Genomic DNA, 19,078 nt, shown 5'->3' with positions numbered 1-19,078 from the left:
ATTTCCAGTGCTTACACGTATTTTTTCACTTATTGTGTTACGTCCGTGGACACGTGTACGTCGACTTCAAAGTCCAAAAACAGTCTGACTGGTGTGCATGGCTACAGTGTGTGTGCTGAGGTGAGTGAAGGAGCCAGGAGGGCAAGGTTTGACTGCAGAACTGTGTCTCATTTCTGATATTTAAGAACTGACAAGATGTGGAGCACAACTATTCTGACAAGGAACCCTGCCCACAAGCCACAGATGGTTTCTGACAACAACGGCCGTAAATTCCTCTGATTACGAACAACTACAGTTTACAAAAGCTTCACTCTGTCCCTGCTCTGCTGCTACTGAAGGGATGATTTCATTTGAATTTTACAGCAGATTTCTTTGATCATAGTCAATAATTATGGGCAGCAATTTGCATAAGCACATGCAACCACTGCTTGTAATTATGTCCTGTCTACACAGTCCTGTCAGTCAAAGCTCTGGGATAAATACGGAGTGGCTTTTTTTGACAAATCTAAACGGTCCAGAATCAGCGGATTAGTATGTGTTGTCTGTTGTGGATGCTGCTTTGGGGAATTGTTCTTACTTAGACACACAAGCGTGCGCGCACACTCACACACACACACACACACACACACACACACACACACACACACAAAACACCTGTGTATGTGATGCTGCCACGCACACACCATGCAGCCTTAAATATCTCCAACCTACCACCCACAATCCCTCCACGAATTTTCTGTGTGAGCAATTCGAGCAGCTGTTGTGTTGGCGTGTGCACATCGTGTGCGTACCTAAAACTTTTGTGCCTGTGCTTGACTGTGTGTGTGCGTGCATGCGTGCGTGTGTGTGTGTGTGTGTGTGTGCGCACGCGCATGTGTGAGTTTGCCTACAGAACTATAGCAAGCTGACTCAGCCTTGACAGTAGCAATCGGAAACAGGAGACAAGGACTTGGCTAACAGCATAAGCCAGCAGCAAGGTCGGATGCACACACACACACACACACACACACATACATACATACAGACACACACACACACAAACACACACTTTTTTGTCTTTACCTGCCTTAATGGAAATAACTGTATATCTTATCTTAAACCAGATCAGAGGATTTAATTGTTTCAAAGTGTTTCAAAGTCAGTCGACAGTTACAAAAGAAAGCCGAGTGAGGGATGTATGTGCCAAAGTGTGCGATTAAAGCGGCTTGCGGGGGAGGAGGGTTGGGAGGGAGGGGGCATAAATATCGGCCTTTTCTGGACACTTCTGTTTTTCTACTCTGTCACTCTCTTTCACACACACGGCGGACCAGCCCACTTCCTTACCAACCCCATCTCTCACAGCGCTGCCCGGACTTCCCACTGCAATTACTTATAAAAACTTTTCAGGGCCACCACACGTGGTCTGGTTTTTAAAGAGCTGCATCCCCCTCCTCACGTGGTGCGGGGGGTATTGAGTCGTCACAGACCCCCTGAATGATCACCGAAAAATAAGGCGGCGTAGACAATAGCTCGTCTTGATGAATTCAATTCTTTCAGGACCCTGTACCGTTGTCCAGGCAGCTCCGGGCAAAACAATCGTTGCTTTGATAGTCCAAGAAACACACACTCACTCAGTTGCTCTTAGAAACTTCCTCTAACTACTTCCGAATTGGGATCTAAAGATAATATACATCTGACCGGAACTTGGGATATGTTCAGTTTTCTTATTCGTTGAAGCCTCGTTTCTAAGTCTCCTAACAAAATGTTTCCGGCCGGCACGAGGTGGAACTACTAAAGAGGAAACATCAGCACGCCTGCTTCTGATGTGAGTTCAAAAAAATAATTAAAAAAAAACAAAACAAAACAAAAACAGAAAAACAATATGACAGCTTGGACTGACCTGGTCTGCGGTGGAAGCGGCAATGGTGTTCGAATCGGACATGGTTTGACGCTGTGACCCAGTGGTGCTTCTCTGCTGGCCACTGTAGGCTCCTTCATTCACACCTTGCCTTTCAGTTCCGCAGCGAAAGAGGGGGGAGAAAACACAGTATACCCTCCCTTTTGCCCTGGCTTGATTAATGCCTGAATTACTTTCACCTCATTTCATCTGATGGAGCTCTGCTTCCTCTCCGCCTCTCTTGCTCATTCGGCATGGTAGCCCACTCTCTCTCCCCTCTCTCTCTCTCTCTCTCTCTCTCCCCCCTCCCTTCCCTCTGTGATTCCAGCTCTGCCTCCCCTCCATCCATCCCTCCCTCCCTCCCTTTGCGCTCTTACTTTTTAGTCACCCCTCCCTCTCTTTCTCCTCTCACTCTTTTACTTTCTCTTTCTGCCCCCTTTTTCTGTCGTATTTCACCATTTCAGGAATATGCGCCCTCCCTCCCTCCCTCCCTCCCTCCCCTCCGCCGTCCACGTCCCCCCTTTTCCCAACTCCCACCACCTCCCAAAAAAAGACACAGGAGAGATCCACAGTCTTTTCCTCTACCTCCACAATGAATGGCTCGTTGTCACTCCAGCACCTAGGCTGAATACAGAGCAAGTAAGCGGGAGAGAGGAGGACCCATGGTGGTGGTGGTGATGGAGGGGGCAGGGGGGTGTTGAACTTCTAGTTAAGCTGGCCGGAGTAAAGTGGGGGGAGGTCTGGAGCACCCATGGGCTACAGCCAAGCTCTCTCTCTCTCTCTCCCTAACTCTTTCTCCCAACAGATTAAAGCAAGGAGACAAAAAAAGTGAGAAGCCCACAAGTGAGGAGCCCGCACGCCTTCCACCGGACCCCCCTCCCCCCCAAGCCTCCCCTTCTTTCGCTCTGTCTCTCTTATTTCTTCCGTTTGTTTTCAGAGGCAGCTGCTGCAACTCTGCAGACCACCAACAACTTCCCTTTCAGCGGCACTTGACTCTTCCAAATCCTCGTCCGTCTCTACACCCTGACATTGCCAATGCCCCCCCCCTCCCCCTCCCCCCACCGACCCCCAACACACAACCCGCCCTCCCTCTGCCATGTCACACCGAGAGGCCGGCCAAGCCAAAGCCCTCCTCCTTCGCCTCGTCCACGACATGTTCACAGAGTTACACCCTTTCAAATTCAAGCGCTTCCCTCCTGAGCCTCTGTTTTGTTGCCCACATTGTTGCGCCTGTTTGCCACCATATGGCTAATGGCTACCCACAATAACAAGAGCGAGACAGTGAGTGTATGCGGGGAAAAAGGTAAAAGTGCATCCACAATAGGGGCGCGACTGAGAGATCAACGGAAACATCACTCATGAAGCAGAATGAGACGCCGTCTTTCAACGTGTCACTCAGCGTCGACTCTCTGACTGGATGTGGTGCGAGTAATGTCAAAAGTTGACAAGCTACTGGCGCCCGGCCTAATGGGTGTTTGATAGCCGGGGACAAAGGCCGCTGCCGCTTGAGTGGAGGCCCTCCAGTTATGTTTAACAAGAGACGAGCAACGCAGACAGGAAGCTATTCATTTGTCTATCAATTCAGAGGATTAGAATCTCACAGGGGATCCAATAAAAGAATCATTAACATATACCCACCCTATTCAGGGTGCTGAGAGGAAGTGCTGAGGGCACTGAAAACAAGTGCTCCCAACAAATAGTCCAACATGTTGACATATCTATAACAGATATCATGTGTTTTATTGCAATTTCTCCATTCCTTTTGTATTTCTTTTTTTTTTTAGAACAATTAATAACTCTTAAAACATTCAAAAACACATTTTTTGATGATGTTATTTGGGTAAAAGTTTCTTTACCACTTCAGTTTGGCTATTTAGATACACACAGCGGTTGACCAGAGGGCGTCTTTGCGAAGTAAAGCCAGAGACTGTATAAAGAAAGTGGAAGTAGCCACTTGGCTTGTGGACCATTTGGCATCTTGGCCATCTCCATCTTGGTTTAACGGCCGACCCTATCGTGATTTTGGAGCCAGAAGGGATTCATGAGTTTTTACGCCCTGCCTCTCATTGGTTAGTAGCAAAATAATCCTGCCGCAAAGCATATCCTGCTTTACCTTCTATTTTACTCTAAATGACAGCATGATCTGCCAAATTAACTTAACAAAATTAACTGAATACATGCTGTACTCACCAAAACTTGAAACTAGTTATCAAGACCACAAACTAATTTGGAAAGTGTTTACTGAAATAATAAAAAAATGTATTAGAAGTTCTTCTCATAGACTTCCACACAATCAGACTTCTTTTCGGAACCAGTGGAGCCGCCCTGTGCTGAACATTAGTAAGAATGTAGGTTTAAGGCACGTCTGCATTGCAGCTTTGTCCACCTCCTTTATACAGTCTATGAGTAAAGGTTATACTTTACTTTTTCAGCATTGAGGCTGATGTTAGCTTATAGCAGATGCATACATATCGCTGTACATATTGGCCGATAATTTCAGGACAGATACGCCAAACTCGGGCTGAGCTCCTTTAGAAACACTGTAGTCTTTACATACTTTGTCCACGATTGAGCACTGACAGGATTAGTTTCCAATTGTAAAATGGCCCATTCACTGTTTATCCAGGTCACAATCCTTTCAAAAAACGAACTTAAAGGATTCATATCGAGGTGGTGTGTTTATGTTTATCTCATTTTCAGCGTTGGTGTTCAAAAATGCAGTATCACTCCGGCTAAAGTTACATCATTGCAGTGGAGCCCACACATAGCAACTATGCCTCGGGCTACGCCATAGGTGCATATGACAAACTAAAGCTTCTCATTGTTGTTTTACGTCACAGAGCGAAAACCAACAGATATTTAATAAAGCCTCTTTTGGTAATAAGAACCAGCTGTATGTGTACTTGTGAGCCGGGATGTATGTGTCATTAATGAGATGCACACATGCATTGCTTGTCAGGCTCGCAGGCGGTGTGTTTGTGTGTGTTCATGCACTTCGCTCTTTGCGAGACCAAATTTGATTTAAATCCCAGTGTGAGGACATTTTTGCAATGTGAGGTCACTGAAGCTGGTCCTCACCCCTTTCAGGCGCTGTTTTAGGGCTACGAGAAGGAATTATAATAATACAGACGGGTGTGTGTGTGTGTGTGTGTGTGTGTGTGTGTGTGTGCATTCGAGAACTAAACTATGCTAGATCATTAGTTCCTCCACAGGGATCCAGCCACTTCATACTAGCTCTGCCTCAGGAGAGTCTGTTGGTCTCAGATTAGGTCAAATCTAATGAAAGGCTTAACAAGTGCACCCACACACACACATACACACACACACACTTAACTACACTTTAATCATGCAGGCATTAAGTGTGGGGGCAATCAGTGAAAACTTGGTATGAATTTTGTGGGGACAGACATATCCTAAAATAAATGCTTGTTGTGGCTGCAGCTGGCTGTTTGTGGAGGGGAAAGGACTTGTTTCGTTAACTAATTGCCCTATTATGTTAGGTCATTTAACTCTAATTACAGAAGCACAGATGCTGCTGCTCGTAATAGCACCAACTTGTTAAAATTCTCACATATTTCTTCGTATGGCTGCCTGCTACAGAAGCCAAACAGCCAAACAGTGAGAGGGAACGACGACGTGCACATCGAGGATTTTTCACTGCAATTTTCAAAGGCACCGAAGCCCGTTGACGTCACCTGACCTGTTCTCACACCTCACCCCTAAACGCACCTCCATGTCTGCCCACTGCAAATGAGCATGTCTTCATGGCACGCTTGGGGGTGCTTAATAAGTGCTGGGGGACTAAAATGAATCATGTATTAATGTCTGAGGCACTGGCTTTGTTCGGTTTGGGTCCACGGCTAATTAGAACAACTGCTTACGGATTAGCTTTAATGTTCAGATGCCAACTGTCTGTCTTGTCTCAAGGCCGAGTTATGCTCCAAAATAACTTATTTGTGTGATTCCACATCTGAATGTTTATACATGCTGTTCCCTCACACAGCTGGAGGGAATGTTAGCAGGCATGGAGAGGAGAACGTAAATTACAACCAAAATTCGAGAAAATCTGCAAACCAAAAACACGATTTAAAGTGCGTTTCCATTCCCGACTGTTATGTGATTATTAGTGAGTTGCTTTGCTGAGATGAACAGTTGACGCCAGTGAACCATCACAGAGGAAGAGAACACAACAAGATAATGAGATTAAAAAAGCGCCAGAAACTTCAGTGGATGTTTAAGCGACACGCTTCGCGTATTTATTCGCTAAGTCTGTTGCCATTGCAATTAAAACCAACTTTTCCACCTCAGTCTATGGTAAAACCTTATTTGCCATATTTTAACTAATCTAATTTTCTTATTTTCAGCGTTTTCACTCAAGCGGATGGGAACCCACCTGTAGTTAAATTTGCCGTCGTGTATGTGAAAAGTGACGGACTGTTGGTTTCTCAAAGTTACAGAAATTGTTAGATGCATGATCAATCAATGTGACAGTTATTTCTCACTTAATCACCTGACTGCTTGGTCCAAAAAATAGTTACCAGAAAACTTTTTGTGAGGGTGCTAGTGGCTTTTAGACACAAACAAGAACAAGTCAGCATCAACGGACGGAAGCAGACAGACAAACAATCCGGAGGGCACGGAGCCTGATAAGGTCAGAATGGATCTCCTCTTTCCTCAAGGCTTTCCTGTCAACTTCCAAGCACATGCCAACATCTATTACAGCTAAACCTGAAGCCAAACAGACACTGATCCTAAACACACAACATAAACAACAGATGAGGACTTTTAAACAACGTTCAAAGGGAGCGCGAGGAGTAAAAGAAAGTGTACGGCTAGGGAGGCTTCCATTTCCACTTCCCCCGTTTAAGCTCCAGCTCTGACAAACCAATATCCTCACTGATGACCGGAACAAATATGCAGTAATTTGAAGATTAATGCAGCCTGGGTCTCACATTTTCTTACTAGGCTTTATAACTAGACTTTTGAATCAAGCAGGTAATAAAATGTGCCTGCAGAGTGAGTCCAAGCACATCAAACTGTAATTAGGAGGCAGGTTGGAGTCTTAGTCAAATAACAGATGATGGAGACAGATGAGGTGGCAGTACAATTTCAGCAAATTTAACTATGATTGAATGTAAATACCTCTTAAATAACAGTCAGGCTTGTACCTGCTGTTGGGGACATTGCCCTTTTTTCTAGTCAGTTGTTGGGCTCTGCCTTGTCATGGTCATGGTCCACAGGACAGTGTGGTAAGGTAGAGGGGGCTGTGTGTGCGAAGGAAAATGAGATAGAAAGACGCACCATTCAGACATAAAGACAGTCTGGAGAAGAAAATAATCTCCTTTCCTTTGAATTCTTTTTATTTCATCTCCTCTCTCATGTTTTTCTGTCACTTTTCAAAAGAGCTCTTATCTGTGTTGACAAATAAATTCAAATATCACTGCAAACTCATGAAAGACACACCTCTCCCATGTCTTTCTTTTATGGCTTGAGAGAGTTTCTTGGGCCAATGAAGCATGATTAATATACACTGAGGAGTTACAAAATTGCCACAAAAAAAAAAAAAAAAAAGTTTTGTTTCAGCTGGAACGCTGTTGACTTTCTGTTGTCCAGTGTTCATTTTCCCTCCGCAGTCCGAGGGTGATGCCTATAGGTATTAGTGGGAACGTGGGTCCATCTGTGTTAGGCCTGTAAGGTCCGTTTTTTCCCCTCTTACATCTAGTACAAACTGGACAAGCTTCCATCTGACATAAGATTCATTTTTGCTGTTTGAATAAATCTGGAGAGGGCTTTTACAATTATTCTGGTCCAACGAGAAAAAAAATGAAACACAGCATTGTCCAACAAATATTTTTCAAGAGATGTTTGTCCAAACCAGTTCAGACCACGCTTACATTATGGTAGTCAAACAGACTAGTGGATTGTGCAATTTACGATGCACTTTGAAGTGAGCACACGCAAATACAACCACCAACTGACACACAAGAGAAAAGACAGGTACAAGACAAGGAGGGCAAACTCCAAGGCAAAGGCCACGCAAACACTAATTTCACCCTTAAACGTCCAAGTTGGTGATTACTGGCTGATCTGAAAGAGTGGAAAACTGTGCAAAAAGCTGACCTTAATACTAGAGTAGTCAAACCTGAAGGGATAATGGCACTTTCTGCTGTTCTGTCATGCACTTTAAATTGTCATTCTCTCCCGGGCCATCCATATGACAAACACATTCACATTAGGACACTAAGATGAGCTTTAAAAACTTATTGTAATTGTGTGCTCTTGGTGATTTGAGCTCTGACTAAGAAAATAAAAGCGTACATTTTCAACGCCTCAAAGCCTGATCCTTTAATATCCACTGTTCAACCTGCTTTTACGCTGAAAAGCTAATCTCACAGGGAGCCGACAGTCATGTCTGGGCTTATTACATCCTCCTCGATCTATATAGCTGTCCCTTACAGCAATTAGGTTAATATCTCTTCACCTCTCGTTAGCTCAGCATGCCTGTGATGGGACGTCTGACTGTGAAAGGGGCCTTGAAGTGAAGGAAGTATCGACAGGCGTGACTCTGTCTTTCATCCTGAGAGGTTCACGTGAGGAAAAGCTGAGAGTGGAAGGCAGAGCAGTTGAGAGGGGATATGATAAAAAGAAATGAAGCGAAGACAGGATGGAGTAAGTGAAGGGAAGAGCAGTGGGGAGAGAATTTCACAGGGTTGAGGTTCACAATATAGGACAAGCACCACGGGAGCCACACGGCCGAAGAAAAGGGAAGAAACACAAAAAGCTCAGTTTTGCAACAGCAGGTCGGCTTTGTCCGGTGCAACAAAAGGACAGAATGTGTTGAGGCGCAGTTGGAGGGAAAATCAACTTTTCTTGTTCAGTCCAAAAGAGCCAAGCTCTTTAATTGGAAGCCGGGAAAGAAAGTGTGTTTCAGAAAGGAAAAATGGGGAAAAAAACATCAGTTGCAGAGTGAATAAAAAAAAAAGAAAAAAAGCTAGAGACAAATAAGAGATTTGATGACGAACGAGATCCAAATACGTGAGTGATGTTTGTCCGGCGGTCCAGCTGTCCTGACCTGAACACGACCTGAGATGGCCACTCTGGACACCCAGGGGAGAAAGACCAATGACAGAGAGGAAGACAAGAGAGTAAAAAAAAAAAAAAAAGAGAGAACAGAGAGACATTTCCAACGCTTGGTTTAACCTGAAGTTTCCATGATAATTTCTCTACCCATCCCTCACTGCTTTGGCTGGGAGGGCCCCAGCTGTTCGGTCTGTATAAATAGCGTGAGGCTTCGGCTCGGACCCCCCGGGGAGTGCGGGGCTCATTGGAGAGAAGGCATGGGAACAAATCGGGCTGGAAAAAGCACACAACATACACATTTTGACAAACATATGGGACCATTGCTGAGGATGAAAGTGAAGGACATGTGACTGAAGTTGGCCTCACGTGGCAGAAGTCACTGTCGCGCTTGAAATGTGGCGAGAGAGGGAGAGAGAGAAACGCAGAGACAGACAGAGATACGAAACGAGTCTTCGTCATTTCATTTAAAGCCATGAAACACTGCCCGTCATGCTGTATGTGCATCTGTGAAGATCCTCCTCCTGGATGCAAAGACATTGACATCAAAAGCACACAAACTGGAAATCGTCTCCATAAAAGTATGAAAGATAATGATACGGCTTTCGTCTATATCACCTTGGAAACGGCAGCTGCTGTTCCTTAAGTCAAGAACTTTCAAGCTAACATGAGCGAAAAGTCCGTGTCCATGTTCCAGAAGAAATGGAAATCTGAACGTCTGTATTTGAATACTTACTCTTCTACAAGTCTGACTACAATGCAATCACATCACTGAATTAAAAAATAGATGACATCCATCCAGCTCAAAAGTGTGTCTTTGTTGGTTTTCTTAGTCCTCTATAATAGTGAACTCTATGGCTTTGAGTCCTGGACTGTTGTCAGACATTTAAAGAAGTACATTTTTCCAAGATCAACCAATCATGTAAATGATCATTTGTGCCACCGGTGGTGTAAAAGAATGTCCAACACAGACTTGGCATTCATTACGCATAAGAAAAACCCAACTGGTAAAACACTAAAGAAACACAATAGTGCGAATGAGCCAGTTTAAGGTTAAAGACGAGCTCATCTCATCAATATTCCGACAACTTCACTGTTTTCGATTCTGCGACCAGCTGGTGAACACCGTGGAGCGTTTAGCCGCTCTGTGTCTCGTGGATGTATAAATTCTACTGCCCCCATTTGGCGAAACAAGAATCAATTCATGCTGCATTTAAGTCGCGTTTTTATTCTTTCCCTTGAAGTGTGAAGGCACGGAAACAAGAAATCCATGAGAGAACTTACATTTCTATTTTCATCCATTATCAAAGGCTGACTGTAATGGTATGGGCGCTGTTGGGTTGTGTAGACAGTAAGACCGCAGAGTTTTACCTAACATCTACTGTAGTGAATGACAAAATACATGAGAAATCTGGAACGTTCTGAAAACTGCTTGTGTGGTTACTGCAGAGCCTCCCTCCAGCACAGTGGATGGTTCACAATCAAGCTGTGAGGATAAACAGTAAACATCAAAAAGTTTTATATTTCATCACTGCGTACGCCTGTGTGATTTGTTCTTCTTCCTTGATGACATTATTTTCCAAATAACAGCTGTTCTCCAGCAGTGCTGCACCTGGATCTGCAGCGGCCCGGTCATGTTTGACCACTGTCAACATGGAACTTTTACGTAATATTTTAATGGCCAAAAGCCATCATTTTAGCAGACTGATGAACCCAGCAATGTTAGAGATTCCATGTGTGAAAGGGGCGAAAGAGGGGACAAAACAGAGAGAGGAGGAAGAGTGATAAATAACACAGGGGAGGTGTGTAACCAAGCAGGAGAGGGCTGTCCGGCCCTGAGAAAAGCAGACCCCCCCTCATCCCAGGCTTATAGCTGCCATTCAACACACATGCACACACAGAGCCAGGGAGCAGGTTGGGTTCAAGCGCAACAAATTACCTAAATATGGTTCTGAAAAGGCCTTTGAGCGGTTCAATTGAAAACCGTTGAAAATGATAATGATACTAAAAGAAATCAGGAGAGATTTAATAGCTCCGTTGTGTGGACACAATGTCAGAGCCCTGTCCATAATTTCACTGACTTCAGAGGACTTGGGAGGAAGAGTGTGAAGTCCCCTTTCTCTAACTTGCTTGCATTTTTTGTGGAGTTGGAGGGAGAGAGACCCATTAAACCAGAAAAAGAAGGGGAGAGGAAGAAAATCAGAAAAACGAAATTTTCAGCCTGAGTGGTTTTTCCAAATGAAATCTAAAGGTCCGAAACACAATGGAGTCCTTTTTTTTGTCTTTGCCGTGTATGTGTGTGCGTGTGTGAGCGTACATGGGGGGTTGGTTGGTGGTGGGTTACCTTTTAAAGAGTGCCCAGCAGTGGACGTGTTTGGCATTTGTGGCCCTTGTCCCTCAATTGTACGTTCGCCACAGTGGCTGCCGTTAAGCTGACGTTGGGGGCTGCCTGTGCCCCGTACGGCAGCTTGTAATTTCTTTTTTTTTCTTCTTCTCATTCAGCCGGTCAGTCGGGGGGGTGAAATCAGAAAGAGAAATCATGTCTGACTCTTCTTCCCCACCTGCCCTCGCAGCCCTTTTGCTCTCTCTCTCTCTCTCGGTTCACATCTGTTTGTTGGCCCCTCGCCCCAGAGGCAGTCAACACGGTTGCTGAGCACTGCTGTTAACTAAACTGGCTGACTGGCAACTCAATATGTTTCTTACATAAGGACAGAGAGAGAGAGAGAGAGAGAGAGAGAGAGAGACTGTGTAGTTTCACCTGTAATACGTGTTCTCTGGTTATGTGGAGCACATGGCTAATACTTTGTGACAATACGCAGCTCCAGACGGCATAAGCGATGAAAAATATTTGGCAACATTCACAGACTTGTGCACAGACCATGACTACAAGCAAACCAAGATACCAGGGGAAATGAACTTTTTAAACAAAGGCTCAACACATCCCGAGTCCACAATTGGCCACTGGGCGACAGTTTGGGCTGCACAGTTTGTGTCACAGCTTCGGATCAAAAGTCACAGCCTCGAGGTACTAACCAGACTGCATATGTATGACATTGTAATTCGAATAAAATGCTACAAAGGTCAGAGGAATACTTCATTCAAACAGATTGTGTCTATTGTGCGTTTGCAGCAGAGTGTGTGTGAATGCATAGTGTGCGTTAATGTATCTGAGGACTTGTGCCGACATCTAAAATACGTTTATGTGCTTAAGTGGAATTGGTAAGTAATGTTACTTGGACCATAATGTATAAGTGTTTCAGTTATGGTTCTAAGCGTGTGTGTGTGTGTGGGTGTGTGTCATGACCTCGGGGAGGTTGTGGCTGTGGGTTCCACTATTTCTTTCCATTTAGTTTCCACTTCACAGCCTACAGCACACATTAGCTACACAACCCCTGGGAAATGGTGTGCACGCACACACACACACACACATGCACACACACGCACACACACACACACTGAGTGACACACTCATTCTCTCTCATATCCACCCACACACATACAAACACACAAAGGCTCCCCACTCAGGGAGTACACAGAACTGTGGGGTAATCACAGCCCACAAAACCACATTCCTGCCTAATAAAGTGTGTTTTTGTTGCACCTTGATTACATCGTTACGAATAATTACAATCTGCACATATGAGACATCTTTTGTCCTGTGTTATAATGTTTCTGTAGTTGTGTCTGTAGAGATGCAACTATTTTTTCAAATGAGGGTTGGGTATTAACAATCAGATCTTCGAGATGCATTGAAACTATGAATTGATTAGTCAACTGAGAGAAAAATGATTTCTCTCGTTTAATCATTCAAGTCATTTCTAACGCTTTTCTGTTTTTTTGCAGCGACTGCATAAGCTGCTTTTCTGGATCATCATTTCTCACTATTTATGTACATTTCATACACCAAGCAAATTGAAAAAACAACTGACAGGTGAATCAATAAGCAAAATAAGCATCCGACCCTAATGGGCAAGACATGTGGTGGGGATTTCAGACGTAAATCCTGCCAAAAATATGCCTCATAAATATCTATCCTGCTGTTCTCAAACACGAATCCCAGATATGTTTGCTATTTTAGACAATTGCTGTAACATGTATTTAAGAATTCCTTGACATGTTCAACATCCAGGAGCCTGCAGCTCCCTACACCCTGACAACATGTGCTGGCAGGAAGAGCTCATGGCCACATCGTGGACTCTGCAGACAGGAAAACAAGCCAGTCTCACATAACACGAATGACAGTCTGTGGAGGACATTCTTCTGTTGAATGGACAAAGACAACCATCTCACACCTTCCACTGGACAGATCAGTGAGGAGCGGACAGAAAAGGAAACTTCCTGGACTTGAGTGGCCATCATGGCTGACATATAGGAAATGTTCAACTGTGTTCTGGTACAGGAGGACTACAGAAAGCTCTTGTGATTTCTGTGGTACCATGATAATGACGAATTGTTGACTATCGCATGAGAGTCCATGTTTTTGGAAAAAGCCCATCCCCAGCAGTCTGAGGAAGGCTGCAAGAGTCAAGGAAAGGACTTCAAAAGCTTTTCACTCGCAGAGGTGTTCTGTCAATAGCATATTTGACCCTACAGGGTTCCTCACTCCAGTAGCCATTAAAGGAGTGGTCATACTACCTGGTTATCAGGACCAGCCTTCCTGCGTGCACCTGAGACAGCAGTCCAATAGGATGAAGCCTCATCCCTCATCTCATCAGCCTGAGTCAGATATGGAGTCCTCGCTACTCAAGCTACTGAGAGTCTACCTATCTCAAAGCACTTTGAGCATTAGCACCTATCTCAAGTTGTTAACCGTTTTGCTCATTCATCAGATGATGGCAGTTGTGTCGGATGGCACAATTGCAAGCAGACTTTCCCACAAACAATCCTCTGTACTCATTAACAGCGCTCATTAGCAGCCGGCAGGATGACATCTTACTCAGTCAAAGCTTCAGAAAAGCAAGCCACTTATCATCTCAGGCCAGCAATATGTTCCAACACTGCTCATTCAGCACCATCATGAATGCATCCAAGGAAGACACCTTGCTGAGCGCACTATTTGGGATAATGGTTTTGGGTAGTCGGAGCAAAAAGGTGCAGCAGCAGCAGCAAATGTCAGACTTGACTGGAATGTCTACAGATAGACCGACCATCCTCCTATGTGTGCCTGGATGTGTTTGGACCATAAGAGGTGGCTGCACACCACACATGAGGTGATGACACAACTAGTAAGAGGTGGGCAGTGCTGTTCACGTGCTACTAGAGCTATCTGTAATGAAGTAATTGAAACAATGAGCTCATCCAGCTTCATCAATGAGCGCTGAAGATTCTTCTTAATCAGAGGGCCTGTCAAGCTACTTCCTCTGTTTGGTAGAACTAGTCCAGCGCCATCCTCATCTCTGTCAAAGCCGAACACAGCATTATTATTATTCCTTGACTTTTCTCATTAGCTAAGATCAGTGTACAAAACATTTAGGCAGAAGCTTCTCATTTGTAGCCAGCGCTTACTGTCACTTTCATCGCTTAAAATAAAACGCTGCAGCTCCAATATTTGTATGAAGGAGCTTGTGAAAAATAAGCTACGTCAGTTTAAGTAGCTACAACTGTTATCTCATTGTGTTAGATACATAATAAATAACCAAGTAGTAGATTTGGTATAGATATTCAATATTAGGCCAAAAGACATTGATAGTTTTGTGCTTTTTATTTATATTATATTTTGGTTAATTTACTCAAAAAACGGACATGAATGAATCGCACCAGTATTTGATAACAACCGCAAATGAAAAGCAGATGAGGATGAGATAATTTGAGAAACTGTGAAAATTTCACGTCAAGAATGCCGTGCAACAAACAGTCTGAGAATATATATAGGTGTGTAACGCATCCTGTCACACAGTGTCAAAAAGTCACACATGGGAATGTTAAAAATATCAGTCCAATTAGAATACCTCATTACCATCCCCACGCTCCAAAAGTCTCACAAACTGTGGATTAAAAGAAACTGGCTAACATTAAACGGCTTGCCAATGTTGAACTTAGATCAGAGGCCACAATGAGGTGACCTTGTCCTCCATTTGGCGTTGATGGTGATGGAGGGGCAGCAGTGGTCTGCACAGCTAGACATGTGAATAGTAGACAAATAAGAAAAACCTCAGTCCAATCTCCTCCTCCTCCTCCTCCTCCTCCCACATCCCTGTGCATACACCCAAACAGCAGACGTTTTAAAGACAAGTAAAAAAAAAAGCAACAAGGGAGTAAAAACAAAGAGACAGCTATCCGTCCAGTAAAACCTAGTGCCAGGGCACCATCTGCTCGTCAGTTCAGTGGAAGTGGTGGCTTCCAGGGCAGTCAAAGACAGCACAGGAAGATTGAGGAGTGGGGGCTCCCTTTGAACGCTGTGAAGGAGCGGGTGAATTAAGATTGGACAGAAAGAGACCCGGCAGAAGGCTACCACCCGAGCCAAGCGGTAGCAGGAAGCGAGCGCCTTGTGTGTCACGAGATTTACGGTGAAGGGTCCATCCACCAACCATCTGGGACGGCATAAATACATTTAACCAGACTGTTAGGAAAAGGCAGGGACTTTGTTTAGAAAAGCACATCAGGAATTGAACATTTTCTGTGTCCAATAGGAGATAAAGATGAGTGGATCAAACATGAAATGACACAGGGATAAAATCTCTTAATGGCTTCATCAGCTCCTGTTATGAATGTGAAAAGGTGGATGTGAAGGAAGACAGAAAAGAGCTCAAGCAGAGGGGGGAAATTGAAGTGTCAGTTGGTGATGGGAGAGCAAGATTCTATCCGCACACACACACACACACACACACACACTTTCTTTCATTCCTTGTTGATTTCTCTGAGCTACGGCTGACATCACTGTCTACCGCCGCTGAAGACAATGGTCCCAGCAATGAGAAAGGACCAATCACGAGAGGCGAGCTGCGTGTAAGTGCGCGTGAGCAGTTGTCTGCCGTCACTGCTGGAGTTGGTGTACAATCTTACCCACAGCTCTGTGCCATGTTTACCTTCATAGATAAGACATGCGTATCTGTTACATGCTGACCTTTGCCCTACTTTTTTAAGGAAAATGAGTGACTGGAATGTTCCAGAGGCTAAAATGGACGATCTGAACTCAAAATATGGGCTCCTAATGCCCAAATTATTTTGCAGGCACAGTCGGAGCCTAATTTAAAGTTAATAATCATTCAATATATATTTCTAAATAGCTAAATGTGGCAAAACCACAAACCTCTGTGTGCCGTTTTAATTTTATTGTGTATTCCCTGCCAAATCAAGCAAGTTTACTGTAAAAAAAAAAAACGAGTCAATACGCTTTGGCCTGCAAACAAAGTTTCTGATTACAAGAACAAACAAAGTCTTCACCTACTGCTGTGATGCCTTCAGCCAAATTAAATAAGCACTCATTTATATTAGCGATAGGCAGCGGCTCTGGCCAAGAAAGTGGGACTGATACATGGTTATTAGCATCTCAAATGAATGAAACAGACAAACTGTTGTCTTGTGCCAAAGGCCCAGTGTGACAAGATAATGCAGTACGCCTTCTTTATGCAGCTTTCCATTATTTAAATCCGTGACATCCACTTTAAAAACTTGACCGATGGCACATTCTCAACGTTTAACCAGAGAACTGATCTTTACTAAAATCCCTGAAGCTTTTATTTTAGTTAGATCGAATGATAAACTGCACTTTTTTTCCCCGCAAAATGTAGACCTCGAGTCCGAGGAGGTGCTGTCAGGTGCAAAAGTCCTCATGAAATCACACAGTAACAGCTTTTCTTTAGTAGATGCAGTCGTCACTCATTGATTGTCAATACACAGGGGCCGTGAGGAGAAGTGGCGTTCTCAACAGATGACACACTGCCACAAGTTAATTCAGTTTCCTCCTCTATACCATACTTATACAGGCACATATCCACACAAAAAAAAGTTTTGGGACACAATTCAAATTCTCCTCGCAACTCTCATTTAATTACATATGAATGCCATACATATCAATGTGTTAGCTCACTAACTTCTTTTGCAACTCTACAATAGTGTCAGACAAATGCGAAAGGTTGATTGGCAATCTGTCACTGAGCTGAAAACGCAAGACAACCCCACAGACAAGAAGTTCTGAGAACAAGAATCAAATCTCCATCCTCCGACCACCTTCAAATGCAGAGAGAGAGCGAGAGCGGGTGAGACTGATAACGCCACCCCCCCCCCCTCCCCATCGCTCTCTCTCTCTCTTAAGTTCAGACAGTGCTTACGGATTTTCACGTGGATCTGCGTCTCAAAAGGACACGGCAGAGAGAGAGAGAAAAGAAATATCATCGGGGAGGAGAGCGAGGCTTCAAATGAACGAGAATGTCAGAAGAGAGTTGGAGCTCTGAGTTTGTTTAATCGCCGTCTCAAGGCGGACTGAAGAACTTGGACTGAAGGGAGAGAGAGAGAGGGAGAGAGAGAGAGAGAGAGAAGTGACCTGACTGCCAATGACGGCAAACCTTTATTTAAAGCTTCACCAACAGCAGAGGCCCGACACTGACACATTTACCTCTTGGCCGCTTATCAGCAGCCAAAGAACACTGAGAACATGTTTATTGTTCGGCGAAGATGCAAAGATCAGATCTGCTGTGAAAGCAACGCAGAGAGATGAGAAAGAAGTTTCTATGACACGTTTTTGGGACAGCGCTTGGTGGACGATGTGTGCTTATCAGCGCCGCGGTGAACAGCAGGTGAGGACAGCTCTGCCTGCAACACCATGGTTGGTCAGAAGGAGACTGCAGGCTTATAAGTCGGCACAAACTAGTTTCTTTGTTGTGTCAAAGATAAACAAATGCTTGGTGATTTTGGCCGAGCTAGGCCAGATAAAAGATGAGATAGAGAATCAGACAGTGCTTCTAGATTAGGAGGATGGTTTAAAAAACTCGATAAGAAGACAATGCAAACACTCACTTTTGAATGTGTCTGAAAAGAAAAAAAAAAAAAGGGGGGGGAAATGTAGAAAACAAGACAATAACAGAGGAGAAGGGGAGGCAGAGAGTGACTCAACTGGTGGTCCAGCAGCTGCATCCCACCGGTGAACTCTGGGATGTATCTGCCTACATGGACGGCATCTCTGAGTGTCTCCGTGTTACTGTTTATAAAGGTGTGCATCTGTGCGTGAGTGCGTGCGTGCGGGTGTGTGTTTACTGAACAAAAGTCAAACTTACCAGGATCCCAGCAAACTGCTTCTCTTCCATCCTTCAGGACCTTGTCGCCAAAGATCCCCTGCCTCTCTGCTGCCGTCTCTCTGCCTCTGCTGCCTCGCTCTCTCTCTCTCTCTCTGTCTCTCTCTCTCTCTCTGGGATGGACTCGTCTGCCTCTCGCTATCAGAGTTTGAAGTTTTCTGAGGTGGCGTTCGCTCGAGTGTCCCGGTCCCCCTCGTGCCTCTTCTGTGTTGTTTAAGAGTATAGCTGGAGTGGCGTCGCTGCTTTGTGTTAATTCTGCCCTAATCCAGAAACTTTTCTATGCTGTGAAAAGAACATGTGACAGGCAGAGAGGGGTGGAGGAAGGAGAGGAGTGGGGAGGGGAGGGGAGGGGAGGGGAGGGGAGCAGAGCGGGGGTGGAGGGGGGCAAGGCGACACTTTTTAGTTACTTGTCCTCTTGGCCACATTCAAAACAATTCCTCAGTCTTTGCACATGACCTGCTTAAAGGTAAAAAAAATAATGTTAGGAAAAAAAAGTTTATTGAACACACAGAGTTCCGTAAACTAAGAGGTGGAAATAAACCTTCTGAGGAATCTGTTAGAAAAGATGCAGAGAATTTAGAAAACATGTAGTAACAGATTTGCATTTTGCAGGAAAGCAGCTGCCATAACAAAGTGCCCTATTGTGTAAAGAGATTAACTGTTAGGGGAACGTTTAGACTGCCTACTGACTACTGCTGTATGAAAGCCAAACTGGGCAGGAATACTCAACAGCCGGGATTTAGAAGAAAGTGGCAGAAAATACTTCTGGTTGGGCAACGACGTGGATCTGAAGTCTGAAATGCTCACTTCAAATTTTCGTTTTCAAAATTTTTTCGCGTCGTCAAAGTAAAAATTGCACCTGTGATGAATTTGAATACTGTAATAATATTGTAAT

At 44.4% G+C, this 19,078-nt stretch overlaps 1 protein-coding gene across 1 annotated transcript in view; it reads right to left on the bottom strand.

The window, feature by feature from the left end:
• The window catches only part of slc6a9 (solute carrier family 6 member 9), a 51,501-nt gene extending 33,265 nt beyond the window's left edge, over positions 1–18,236 (bottom strand). The window contains exon 1 of the mRNA XM_070844540.1: positions 18,166–18,236. Coding sequence (XP_070700641.1) covers positions 18,166–18,195 — 30 coding nt within the window. The 5' untranslated portion in view covers positions 18,196–18,236. The remainder of the gene's footprint in view (positions 1–18,165) is intronic.
• Between the last annotated feature and the right edge of the window lie 842 nt (positions 18,237–19,078).

This window comes from Pempheris klunzingeri, chromosome 15, assembly GCF_042242105.1.
Source record: "Pempheris klunzingeri isolate RE-2024b chromosome 15, fPemKlu1.hap1, whole genome shotgun sequence".
In the NCBI taxonomy this organism is placed as follows: domain Eukaryota; kingdom Metazoa; phylum Chordata; class Actinopteri; order Acropomatiformes; family Pempheridae; genus Pempheris; species Pempheris klunzingeri.
Note: the sequence above shows the minus strand (reverse complement) of the source record. Positions and strands in the feature narration are given on the sequence as shown.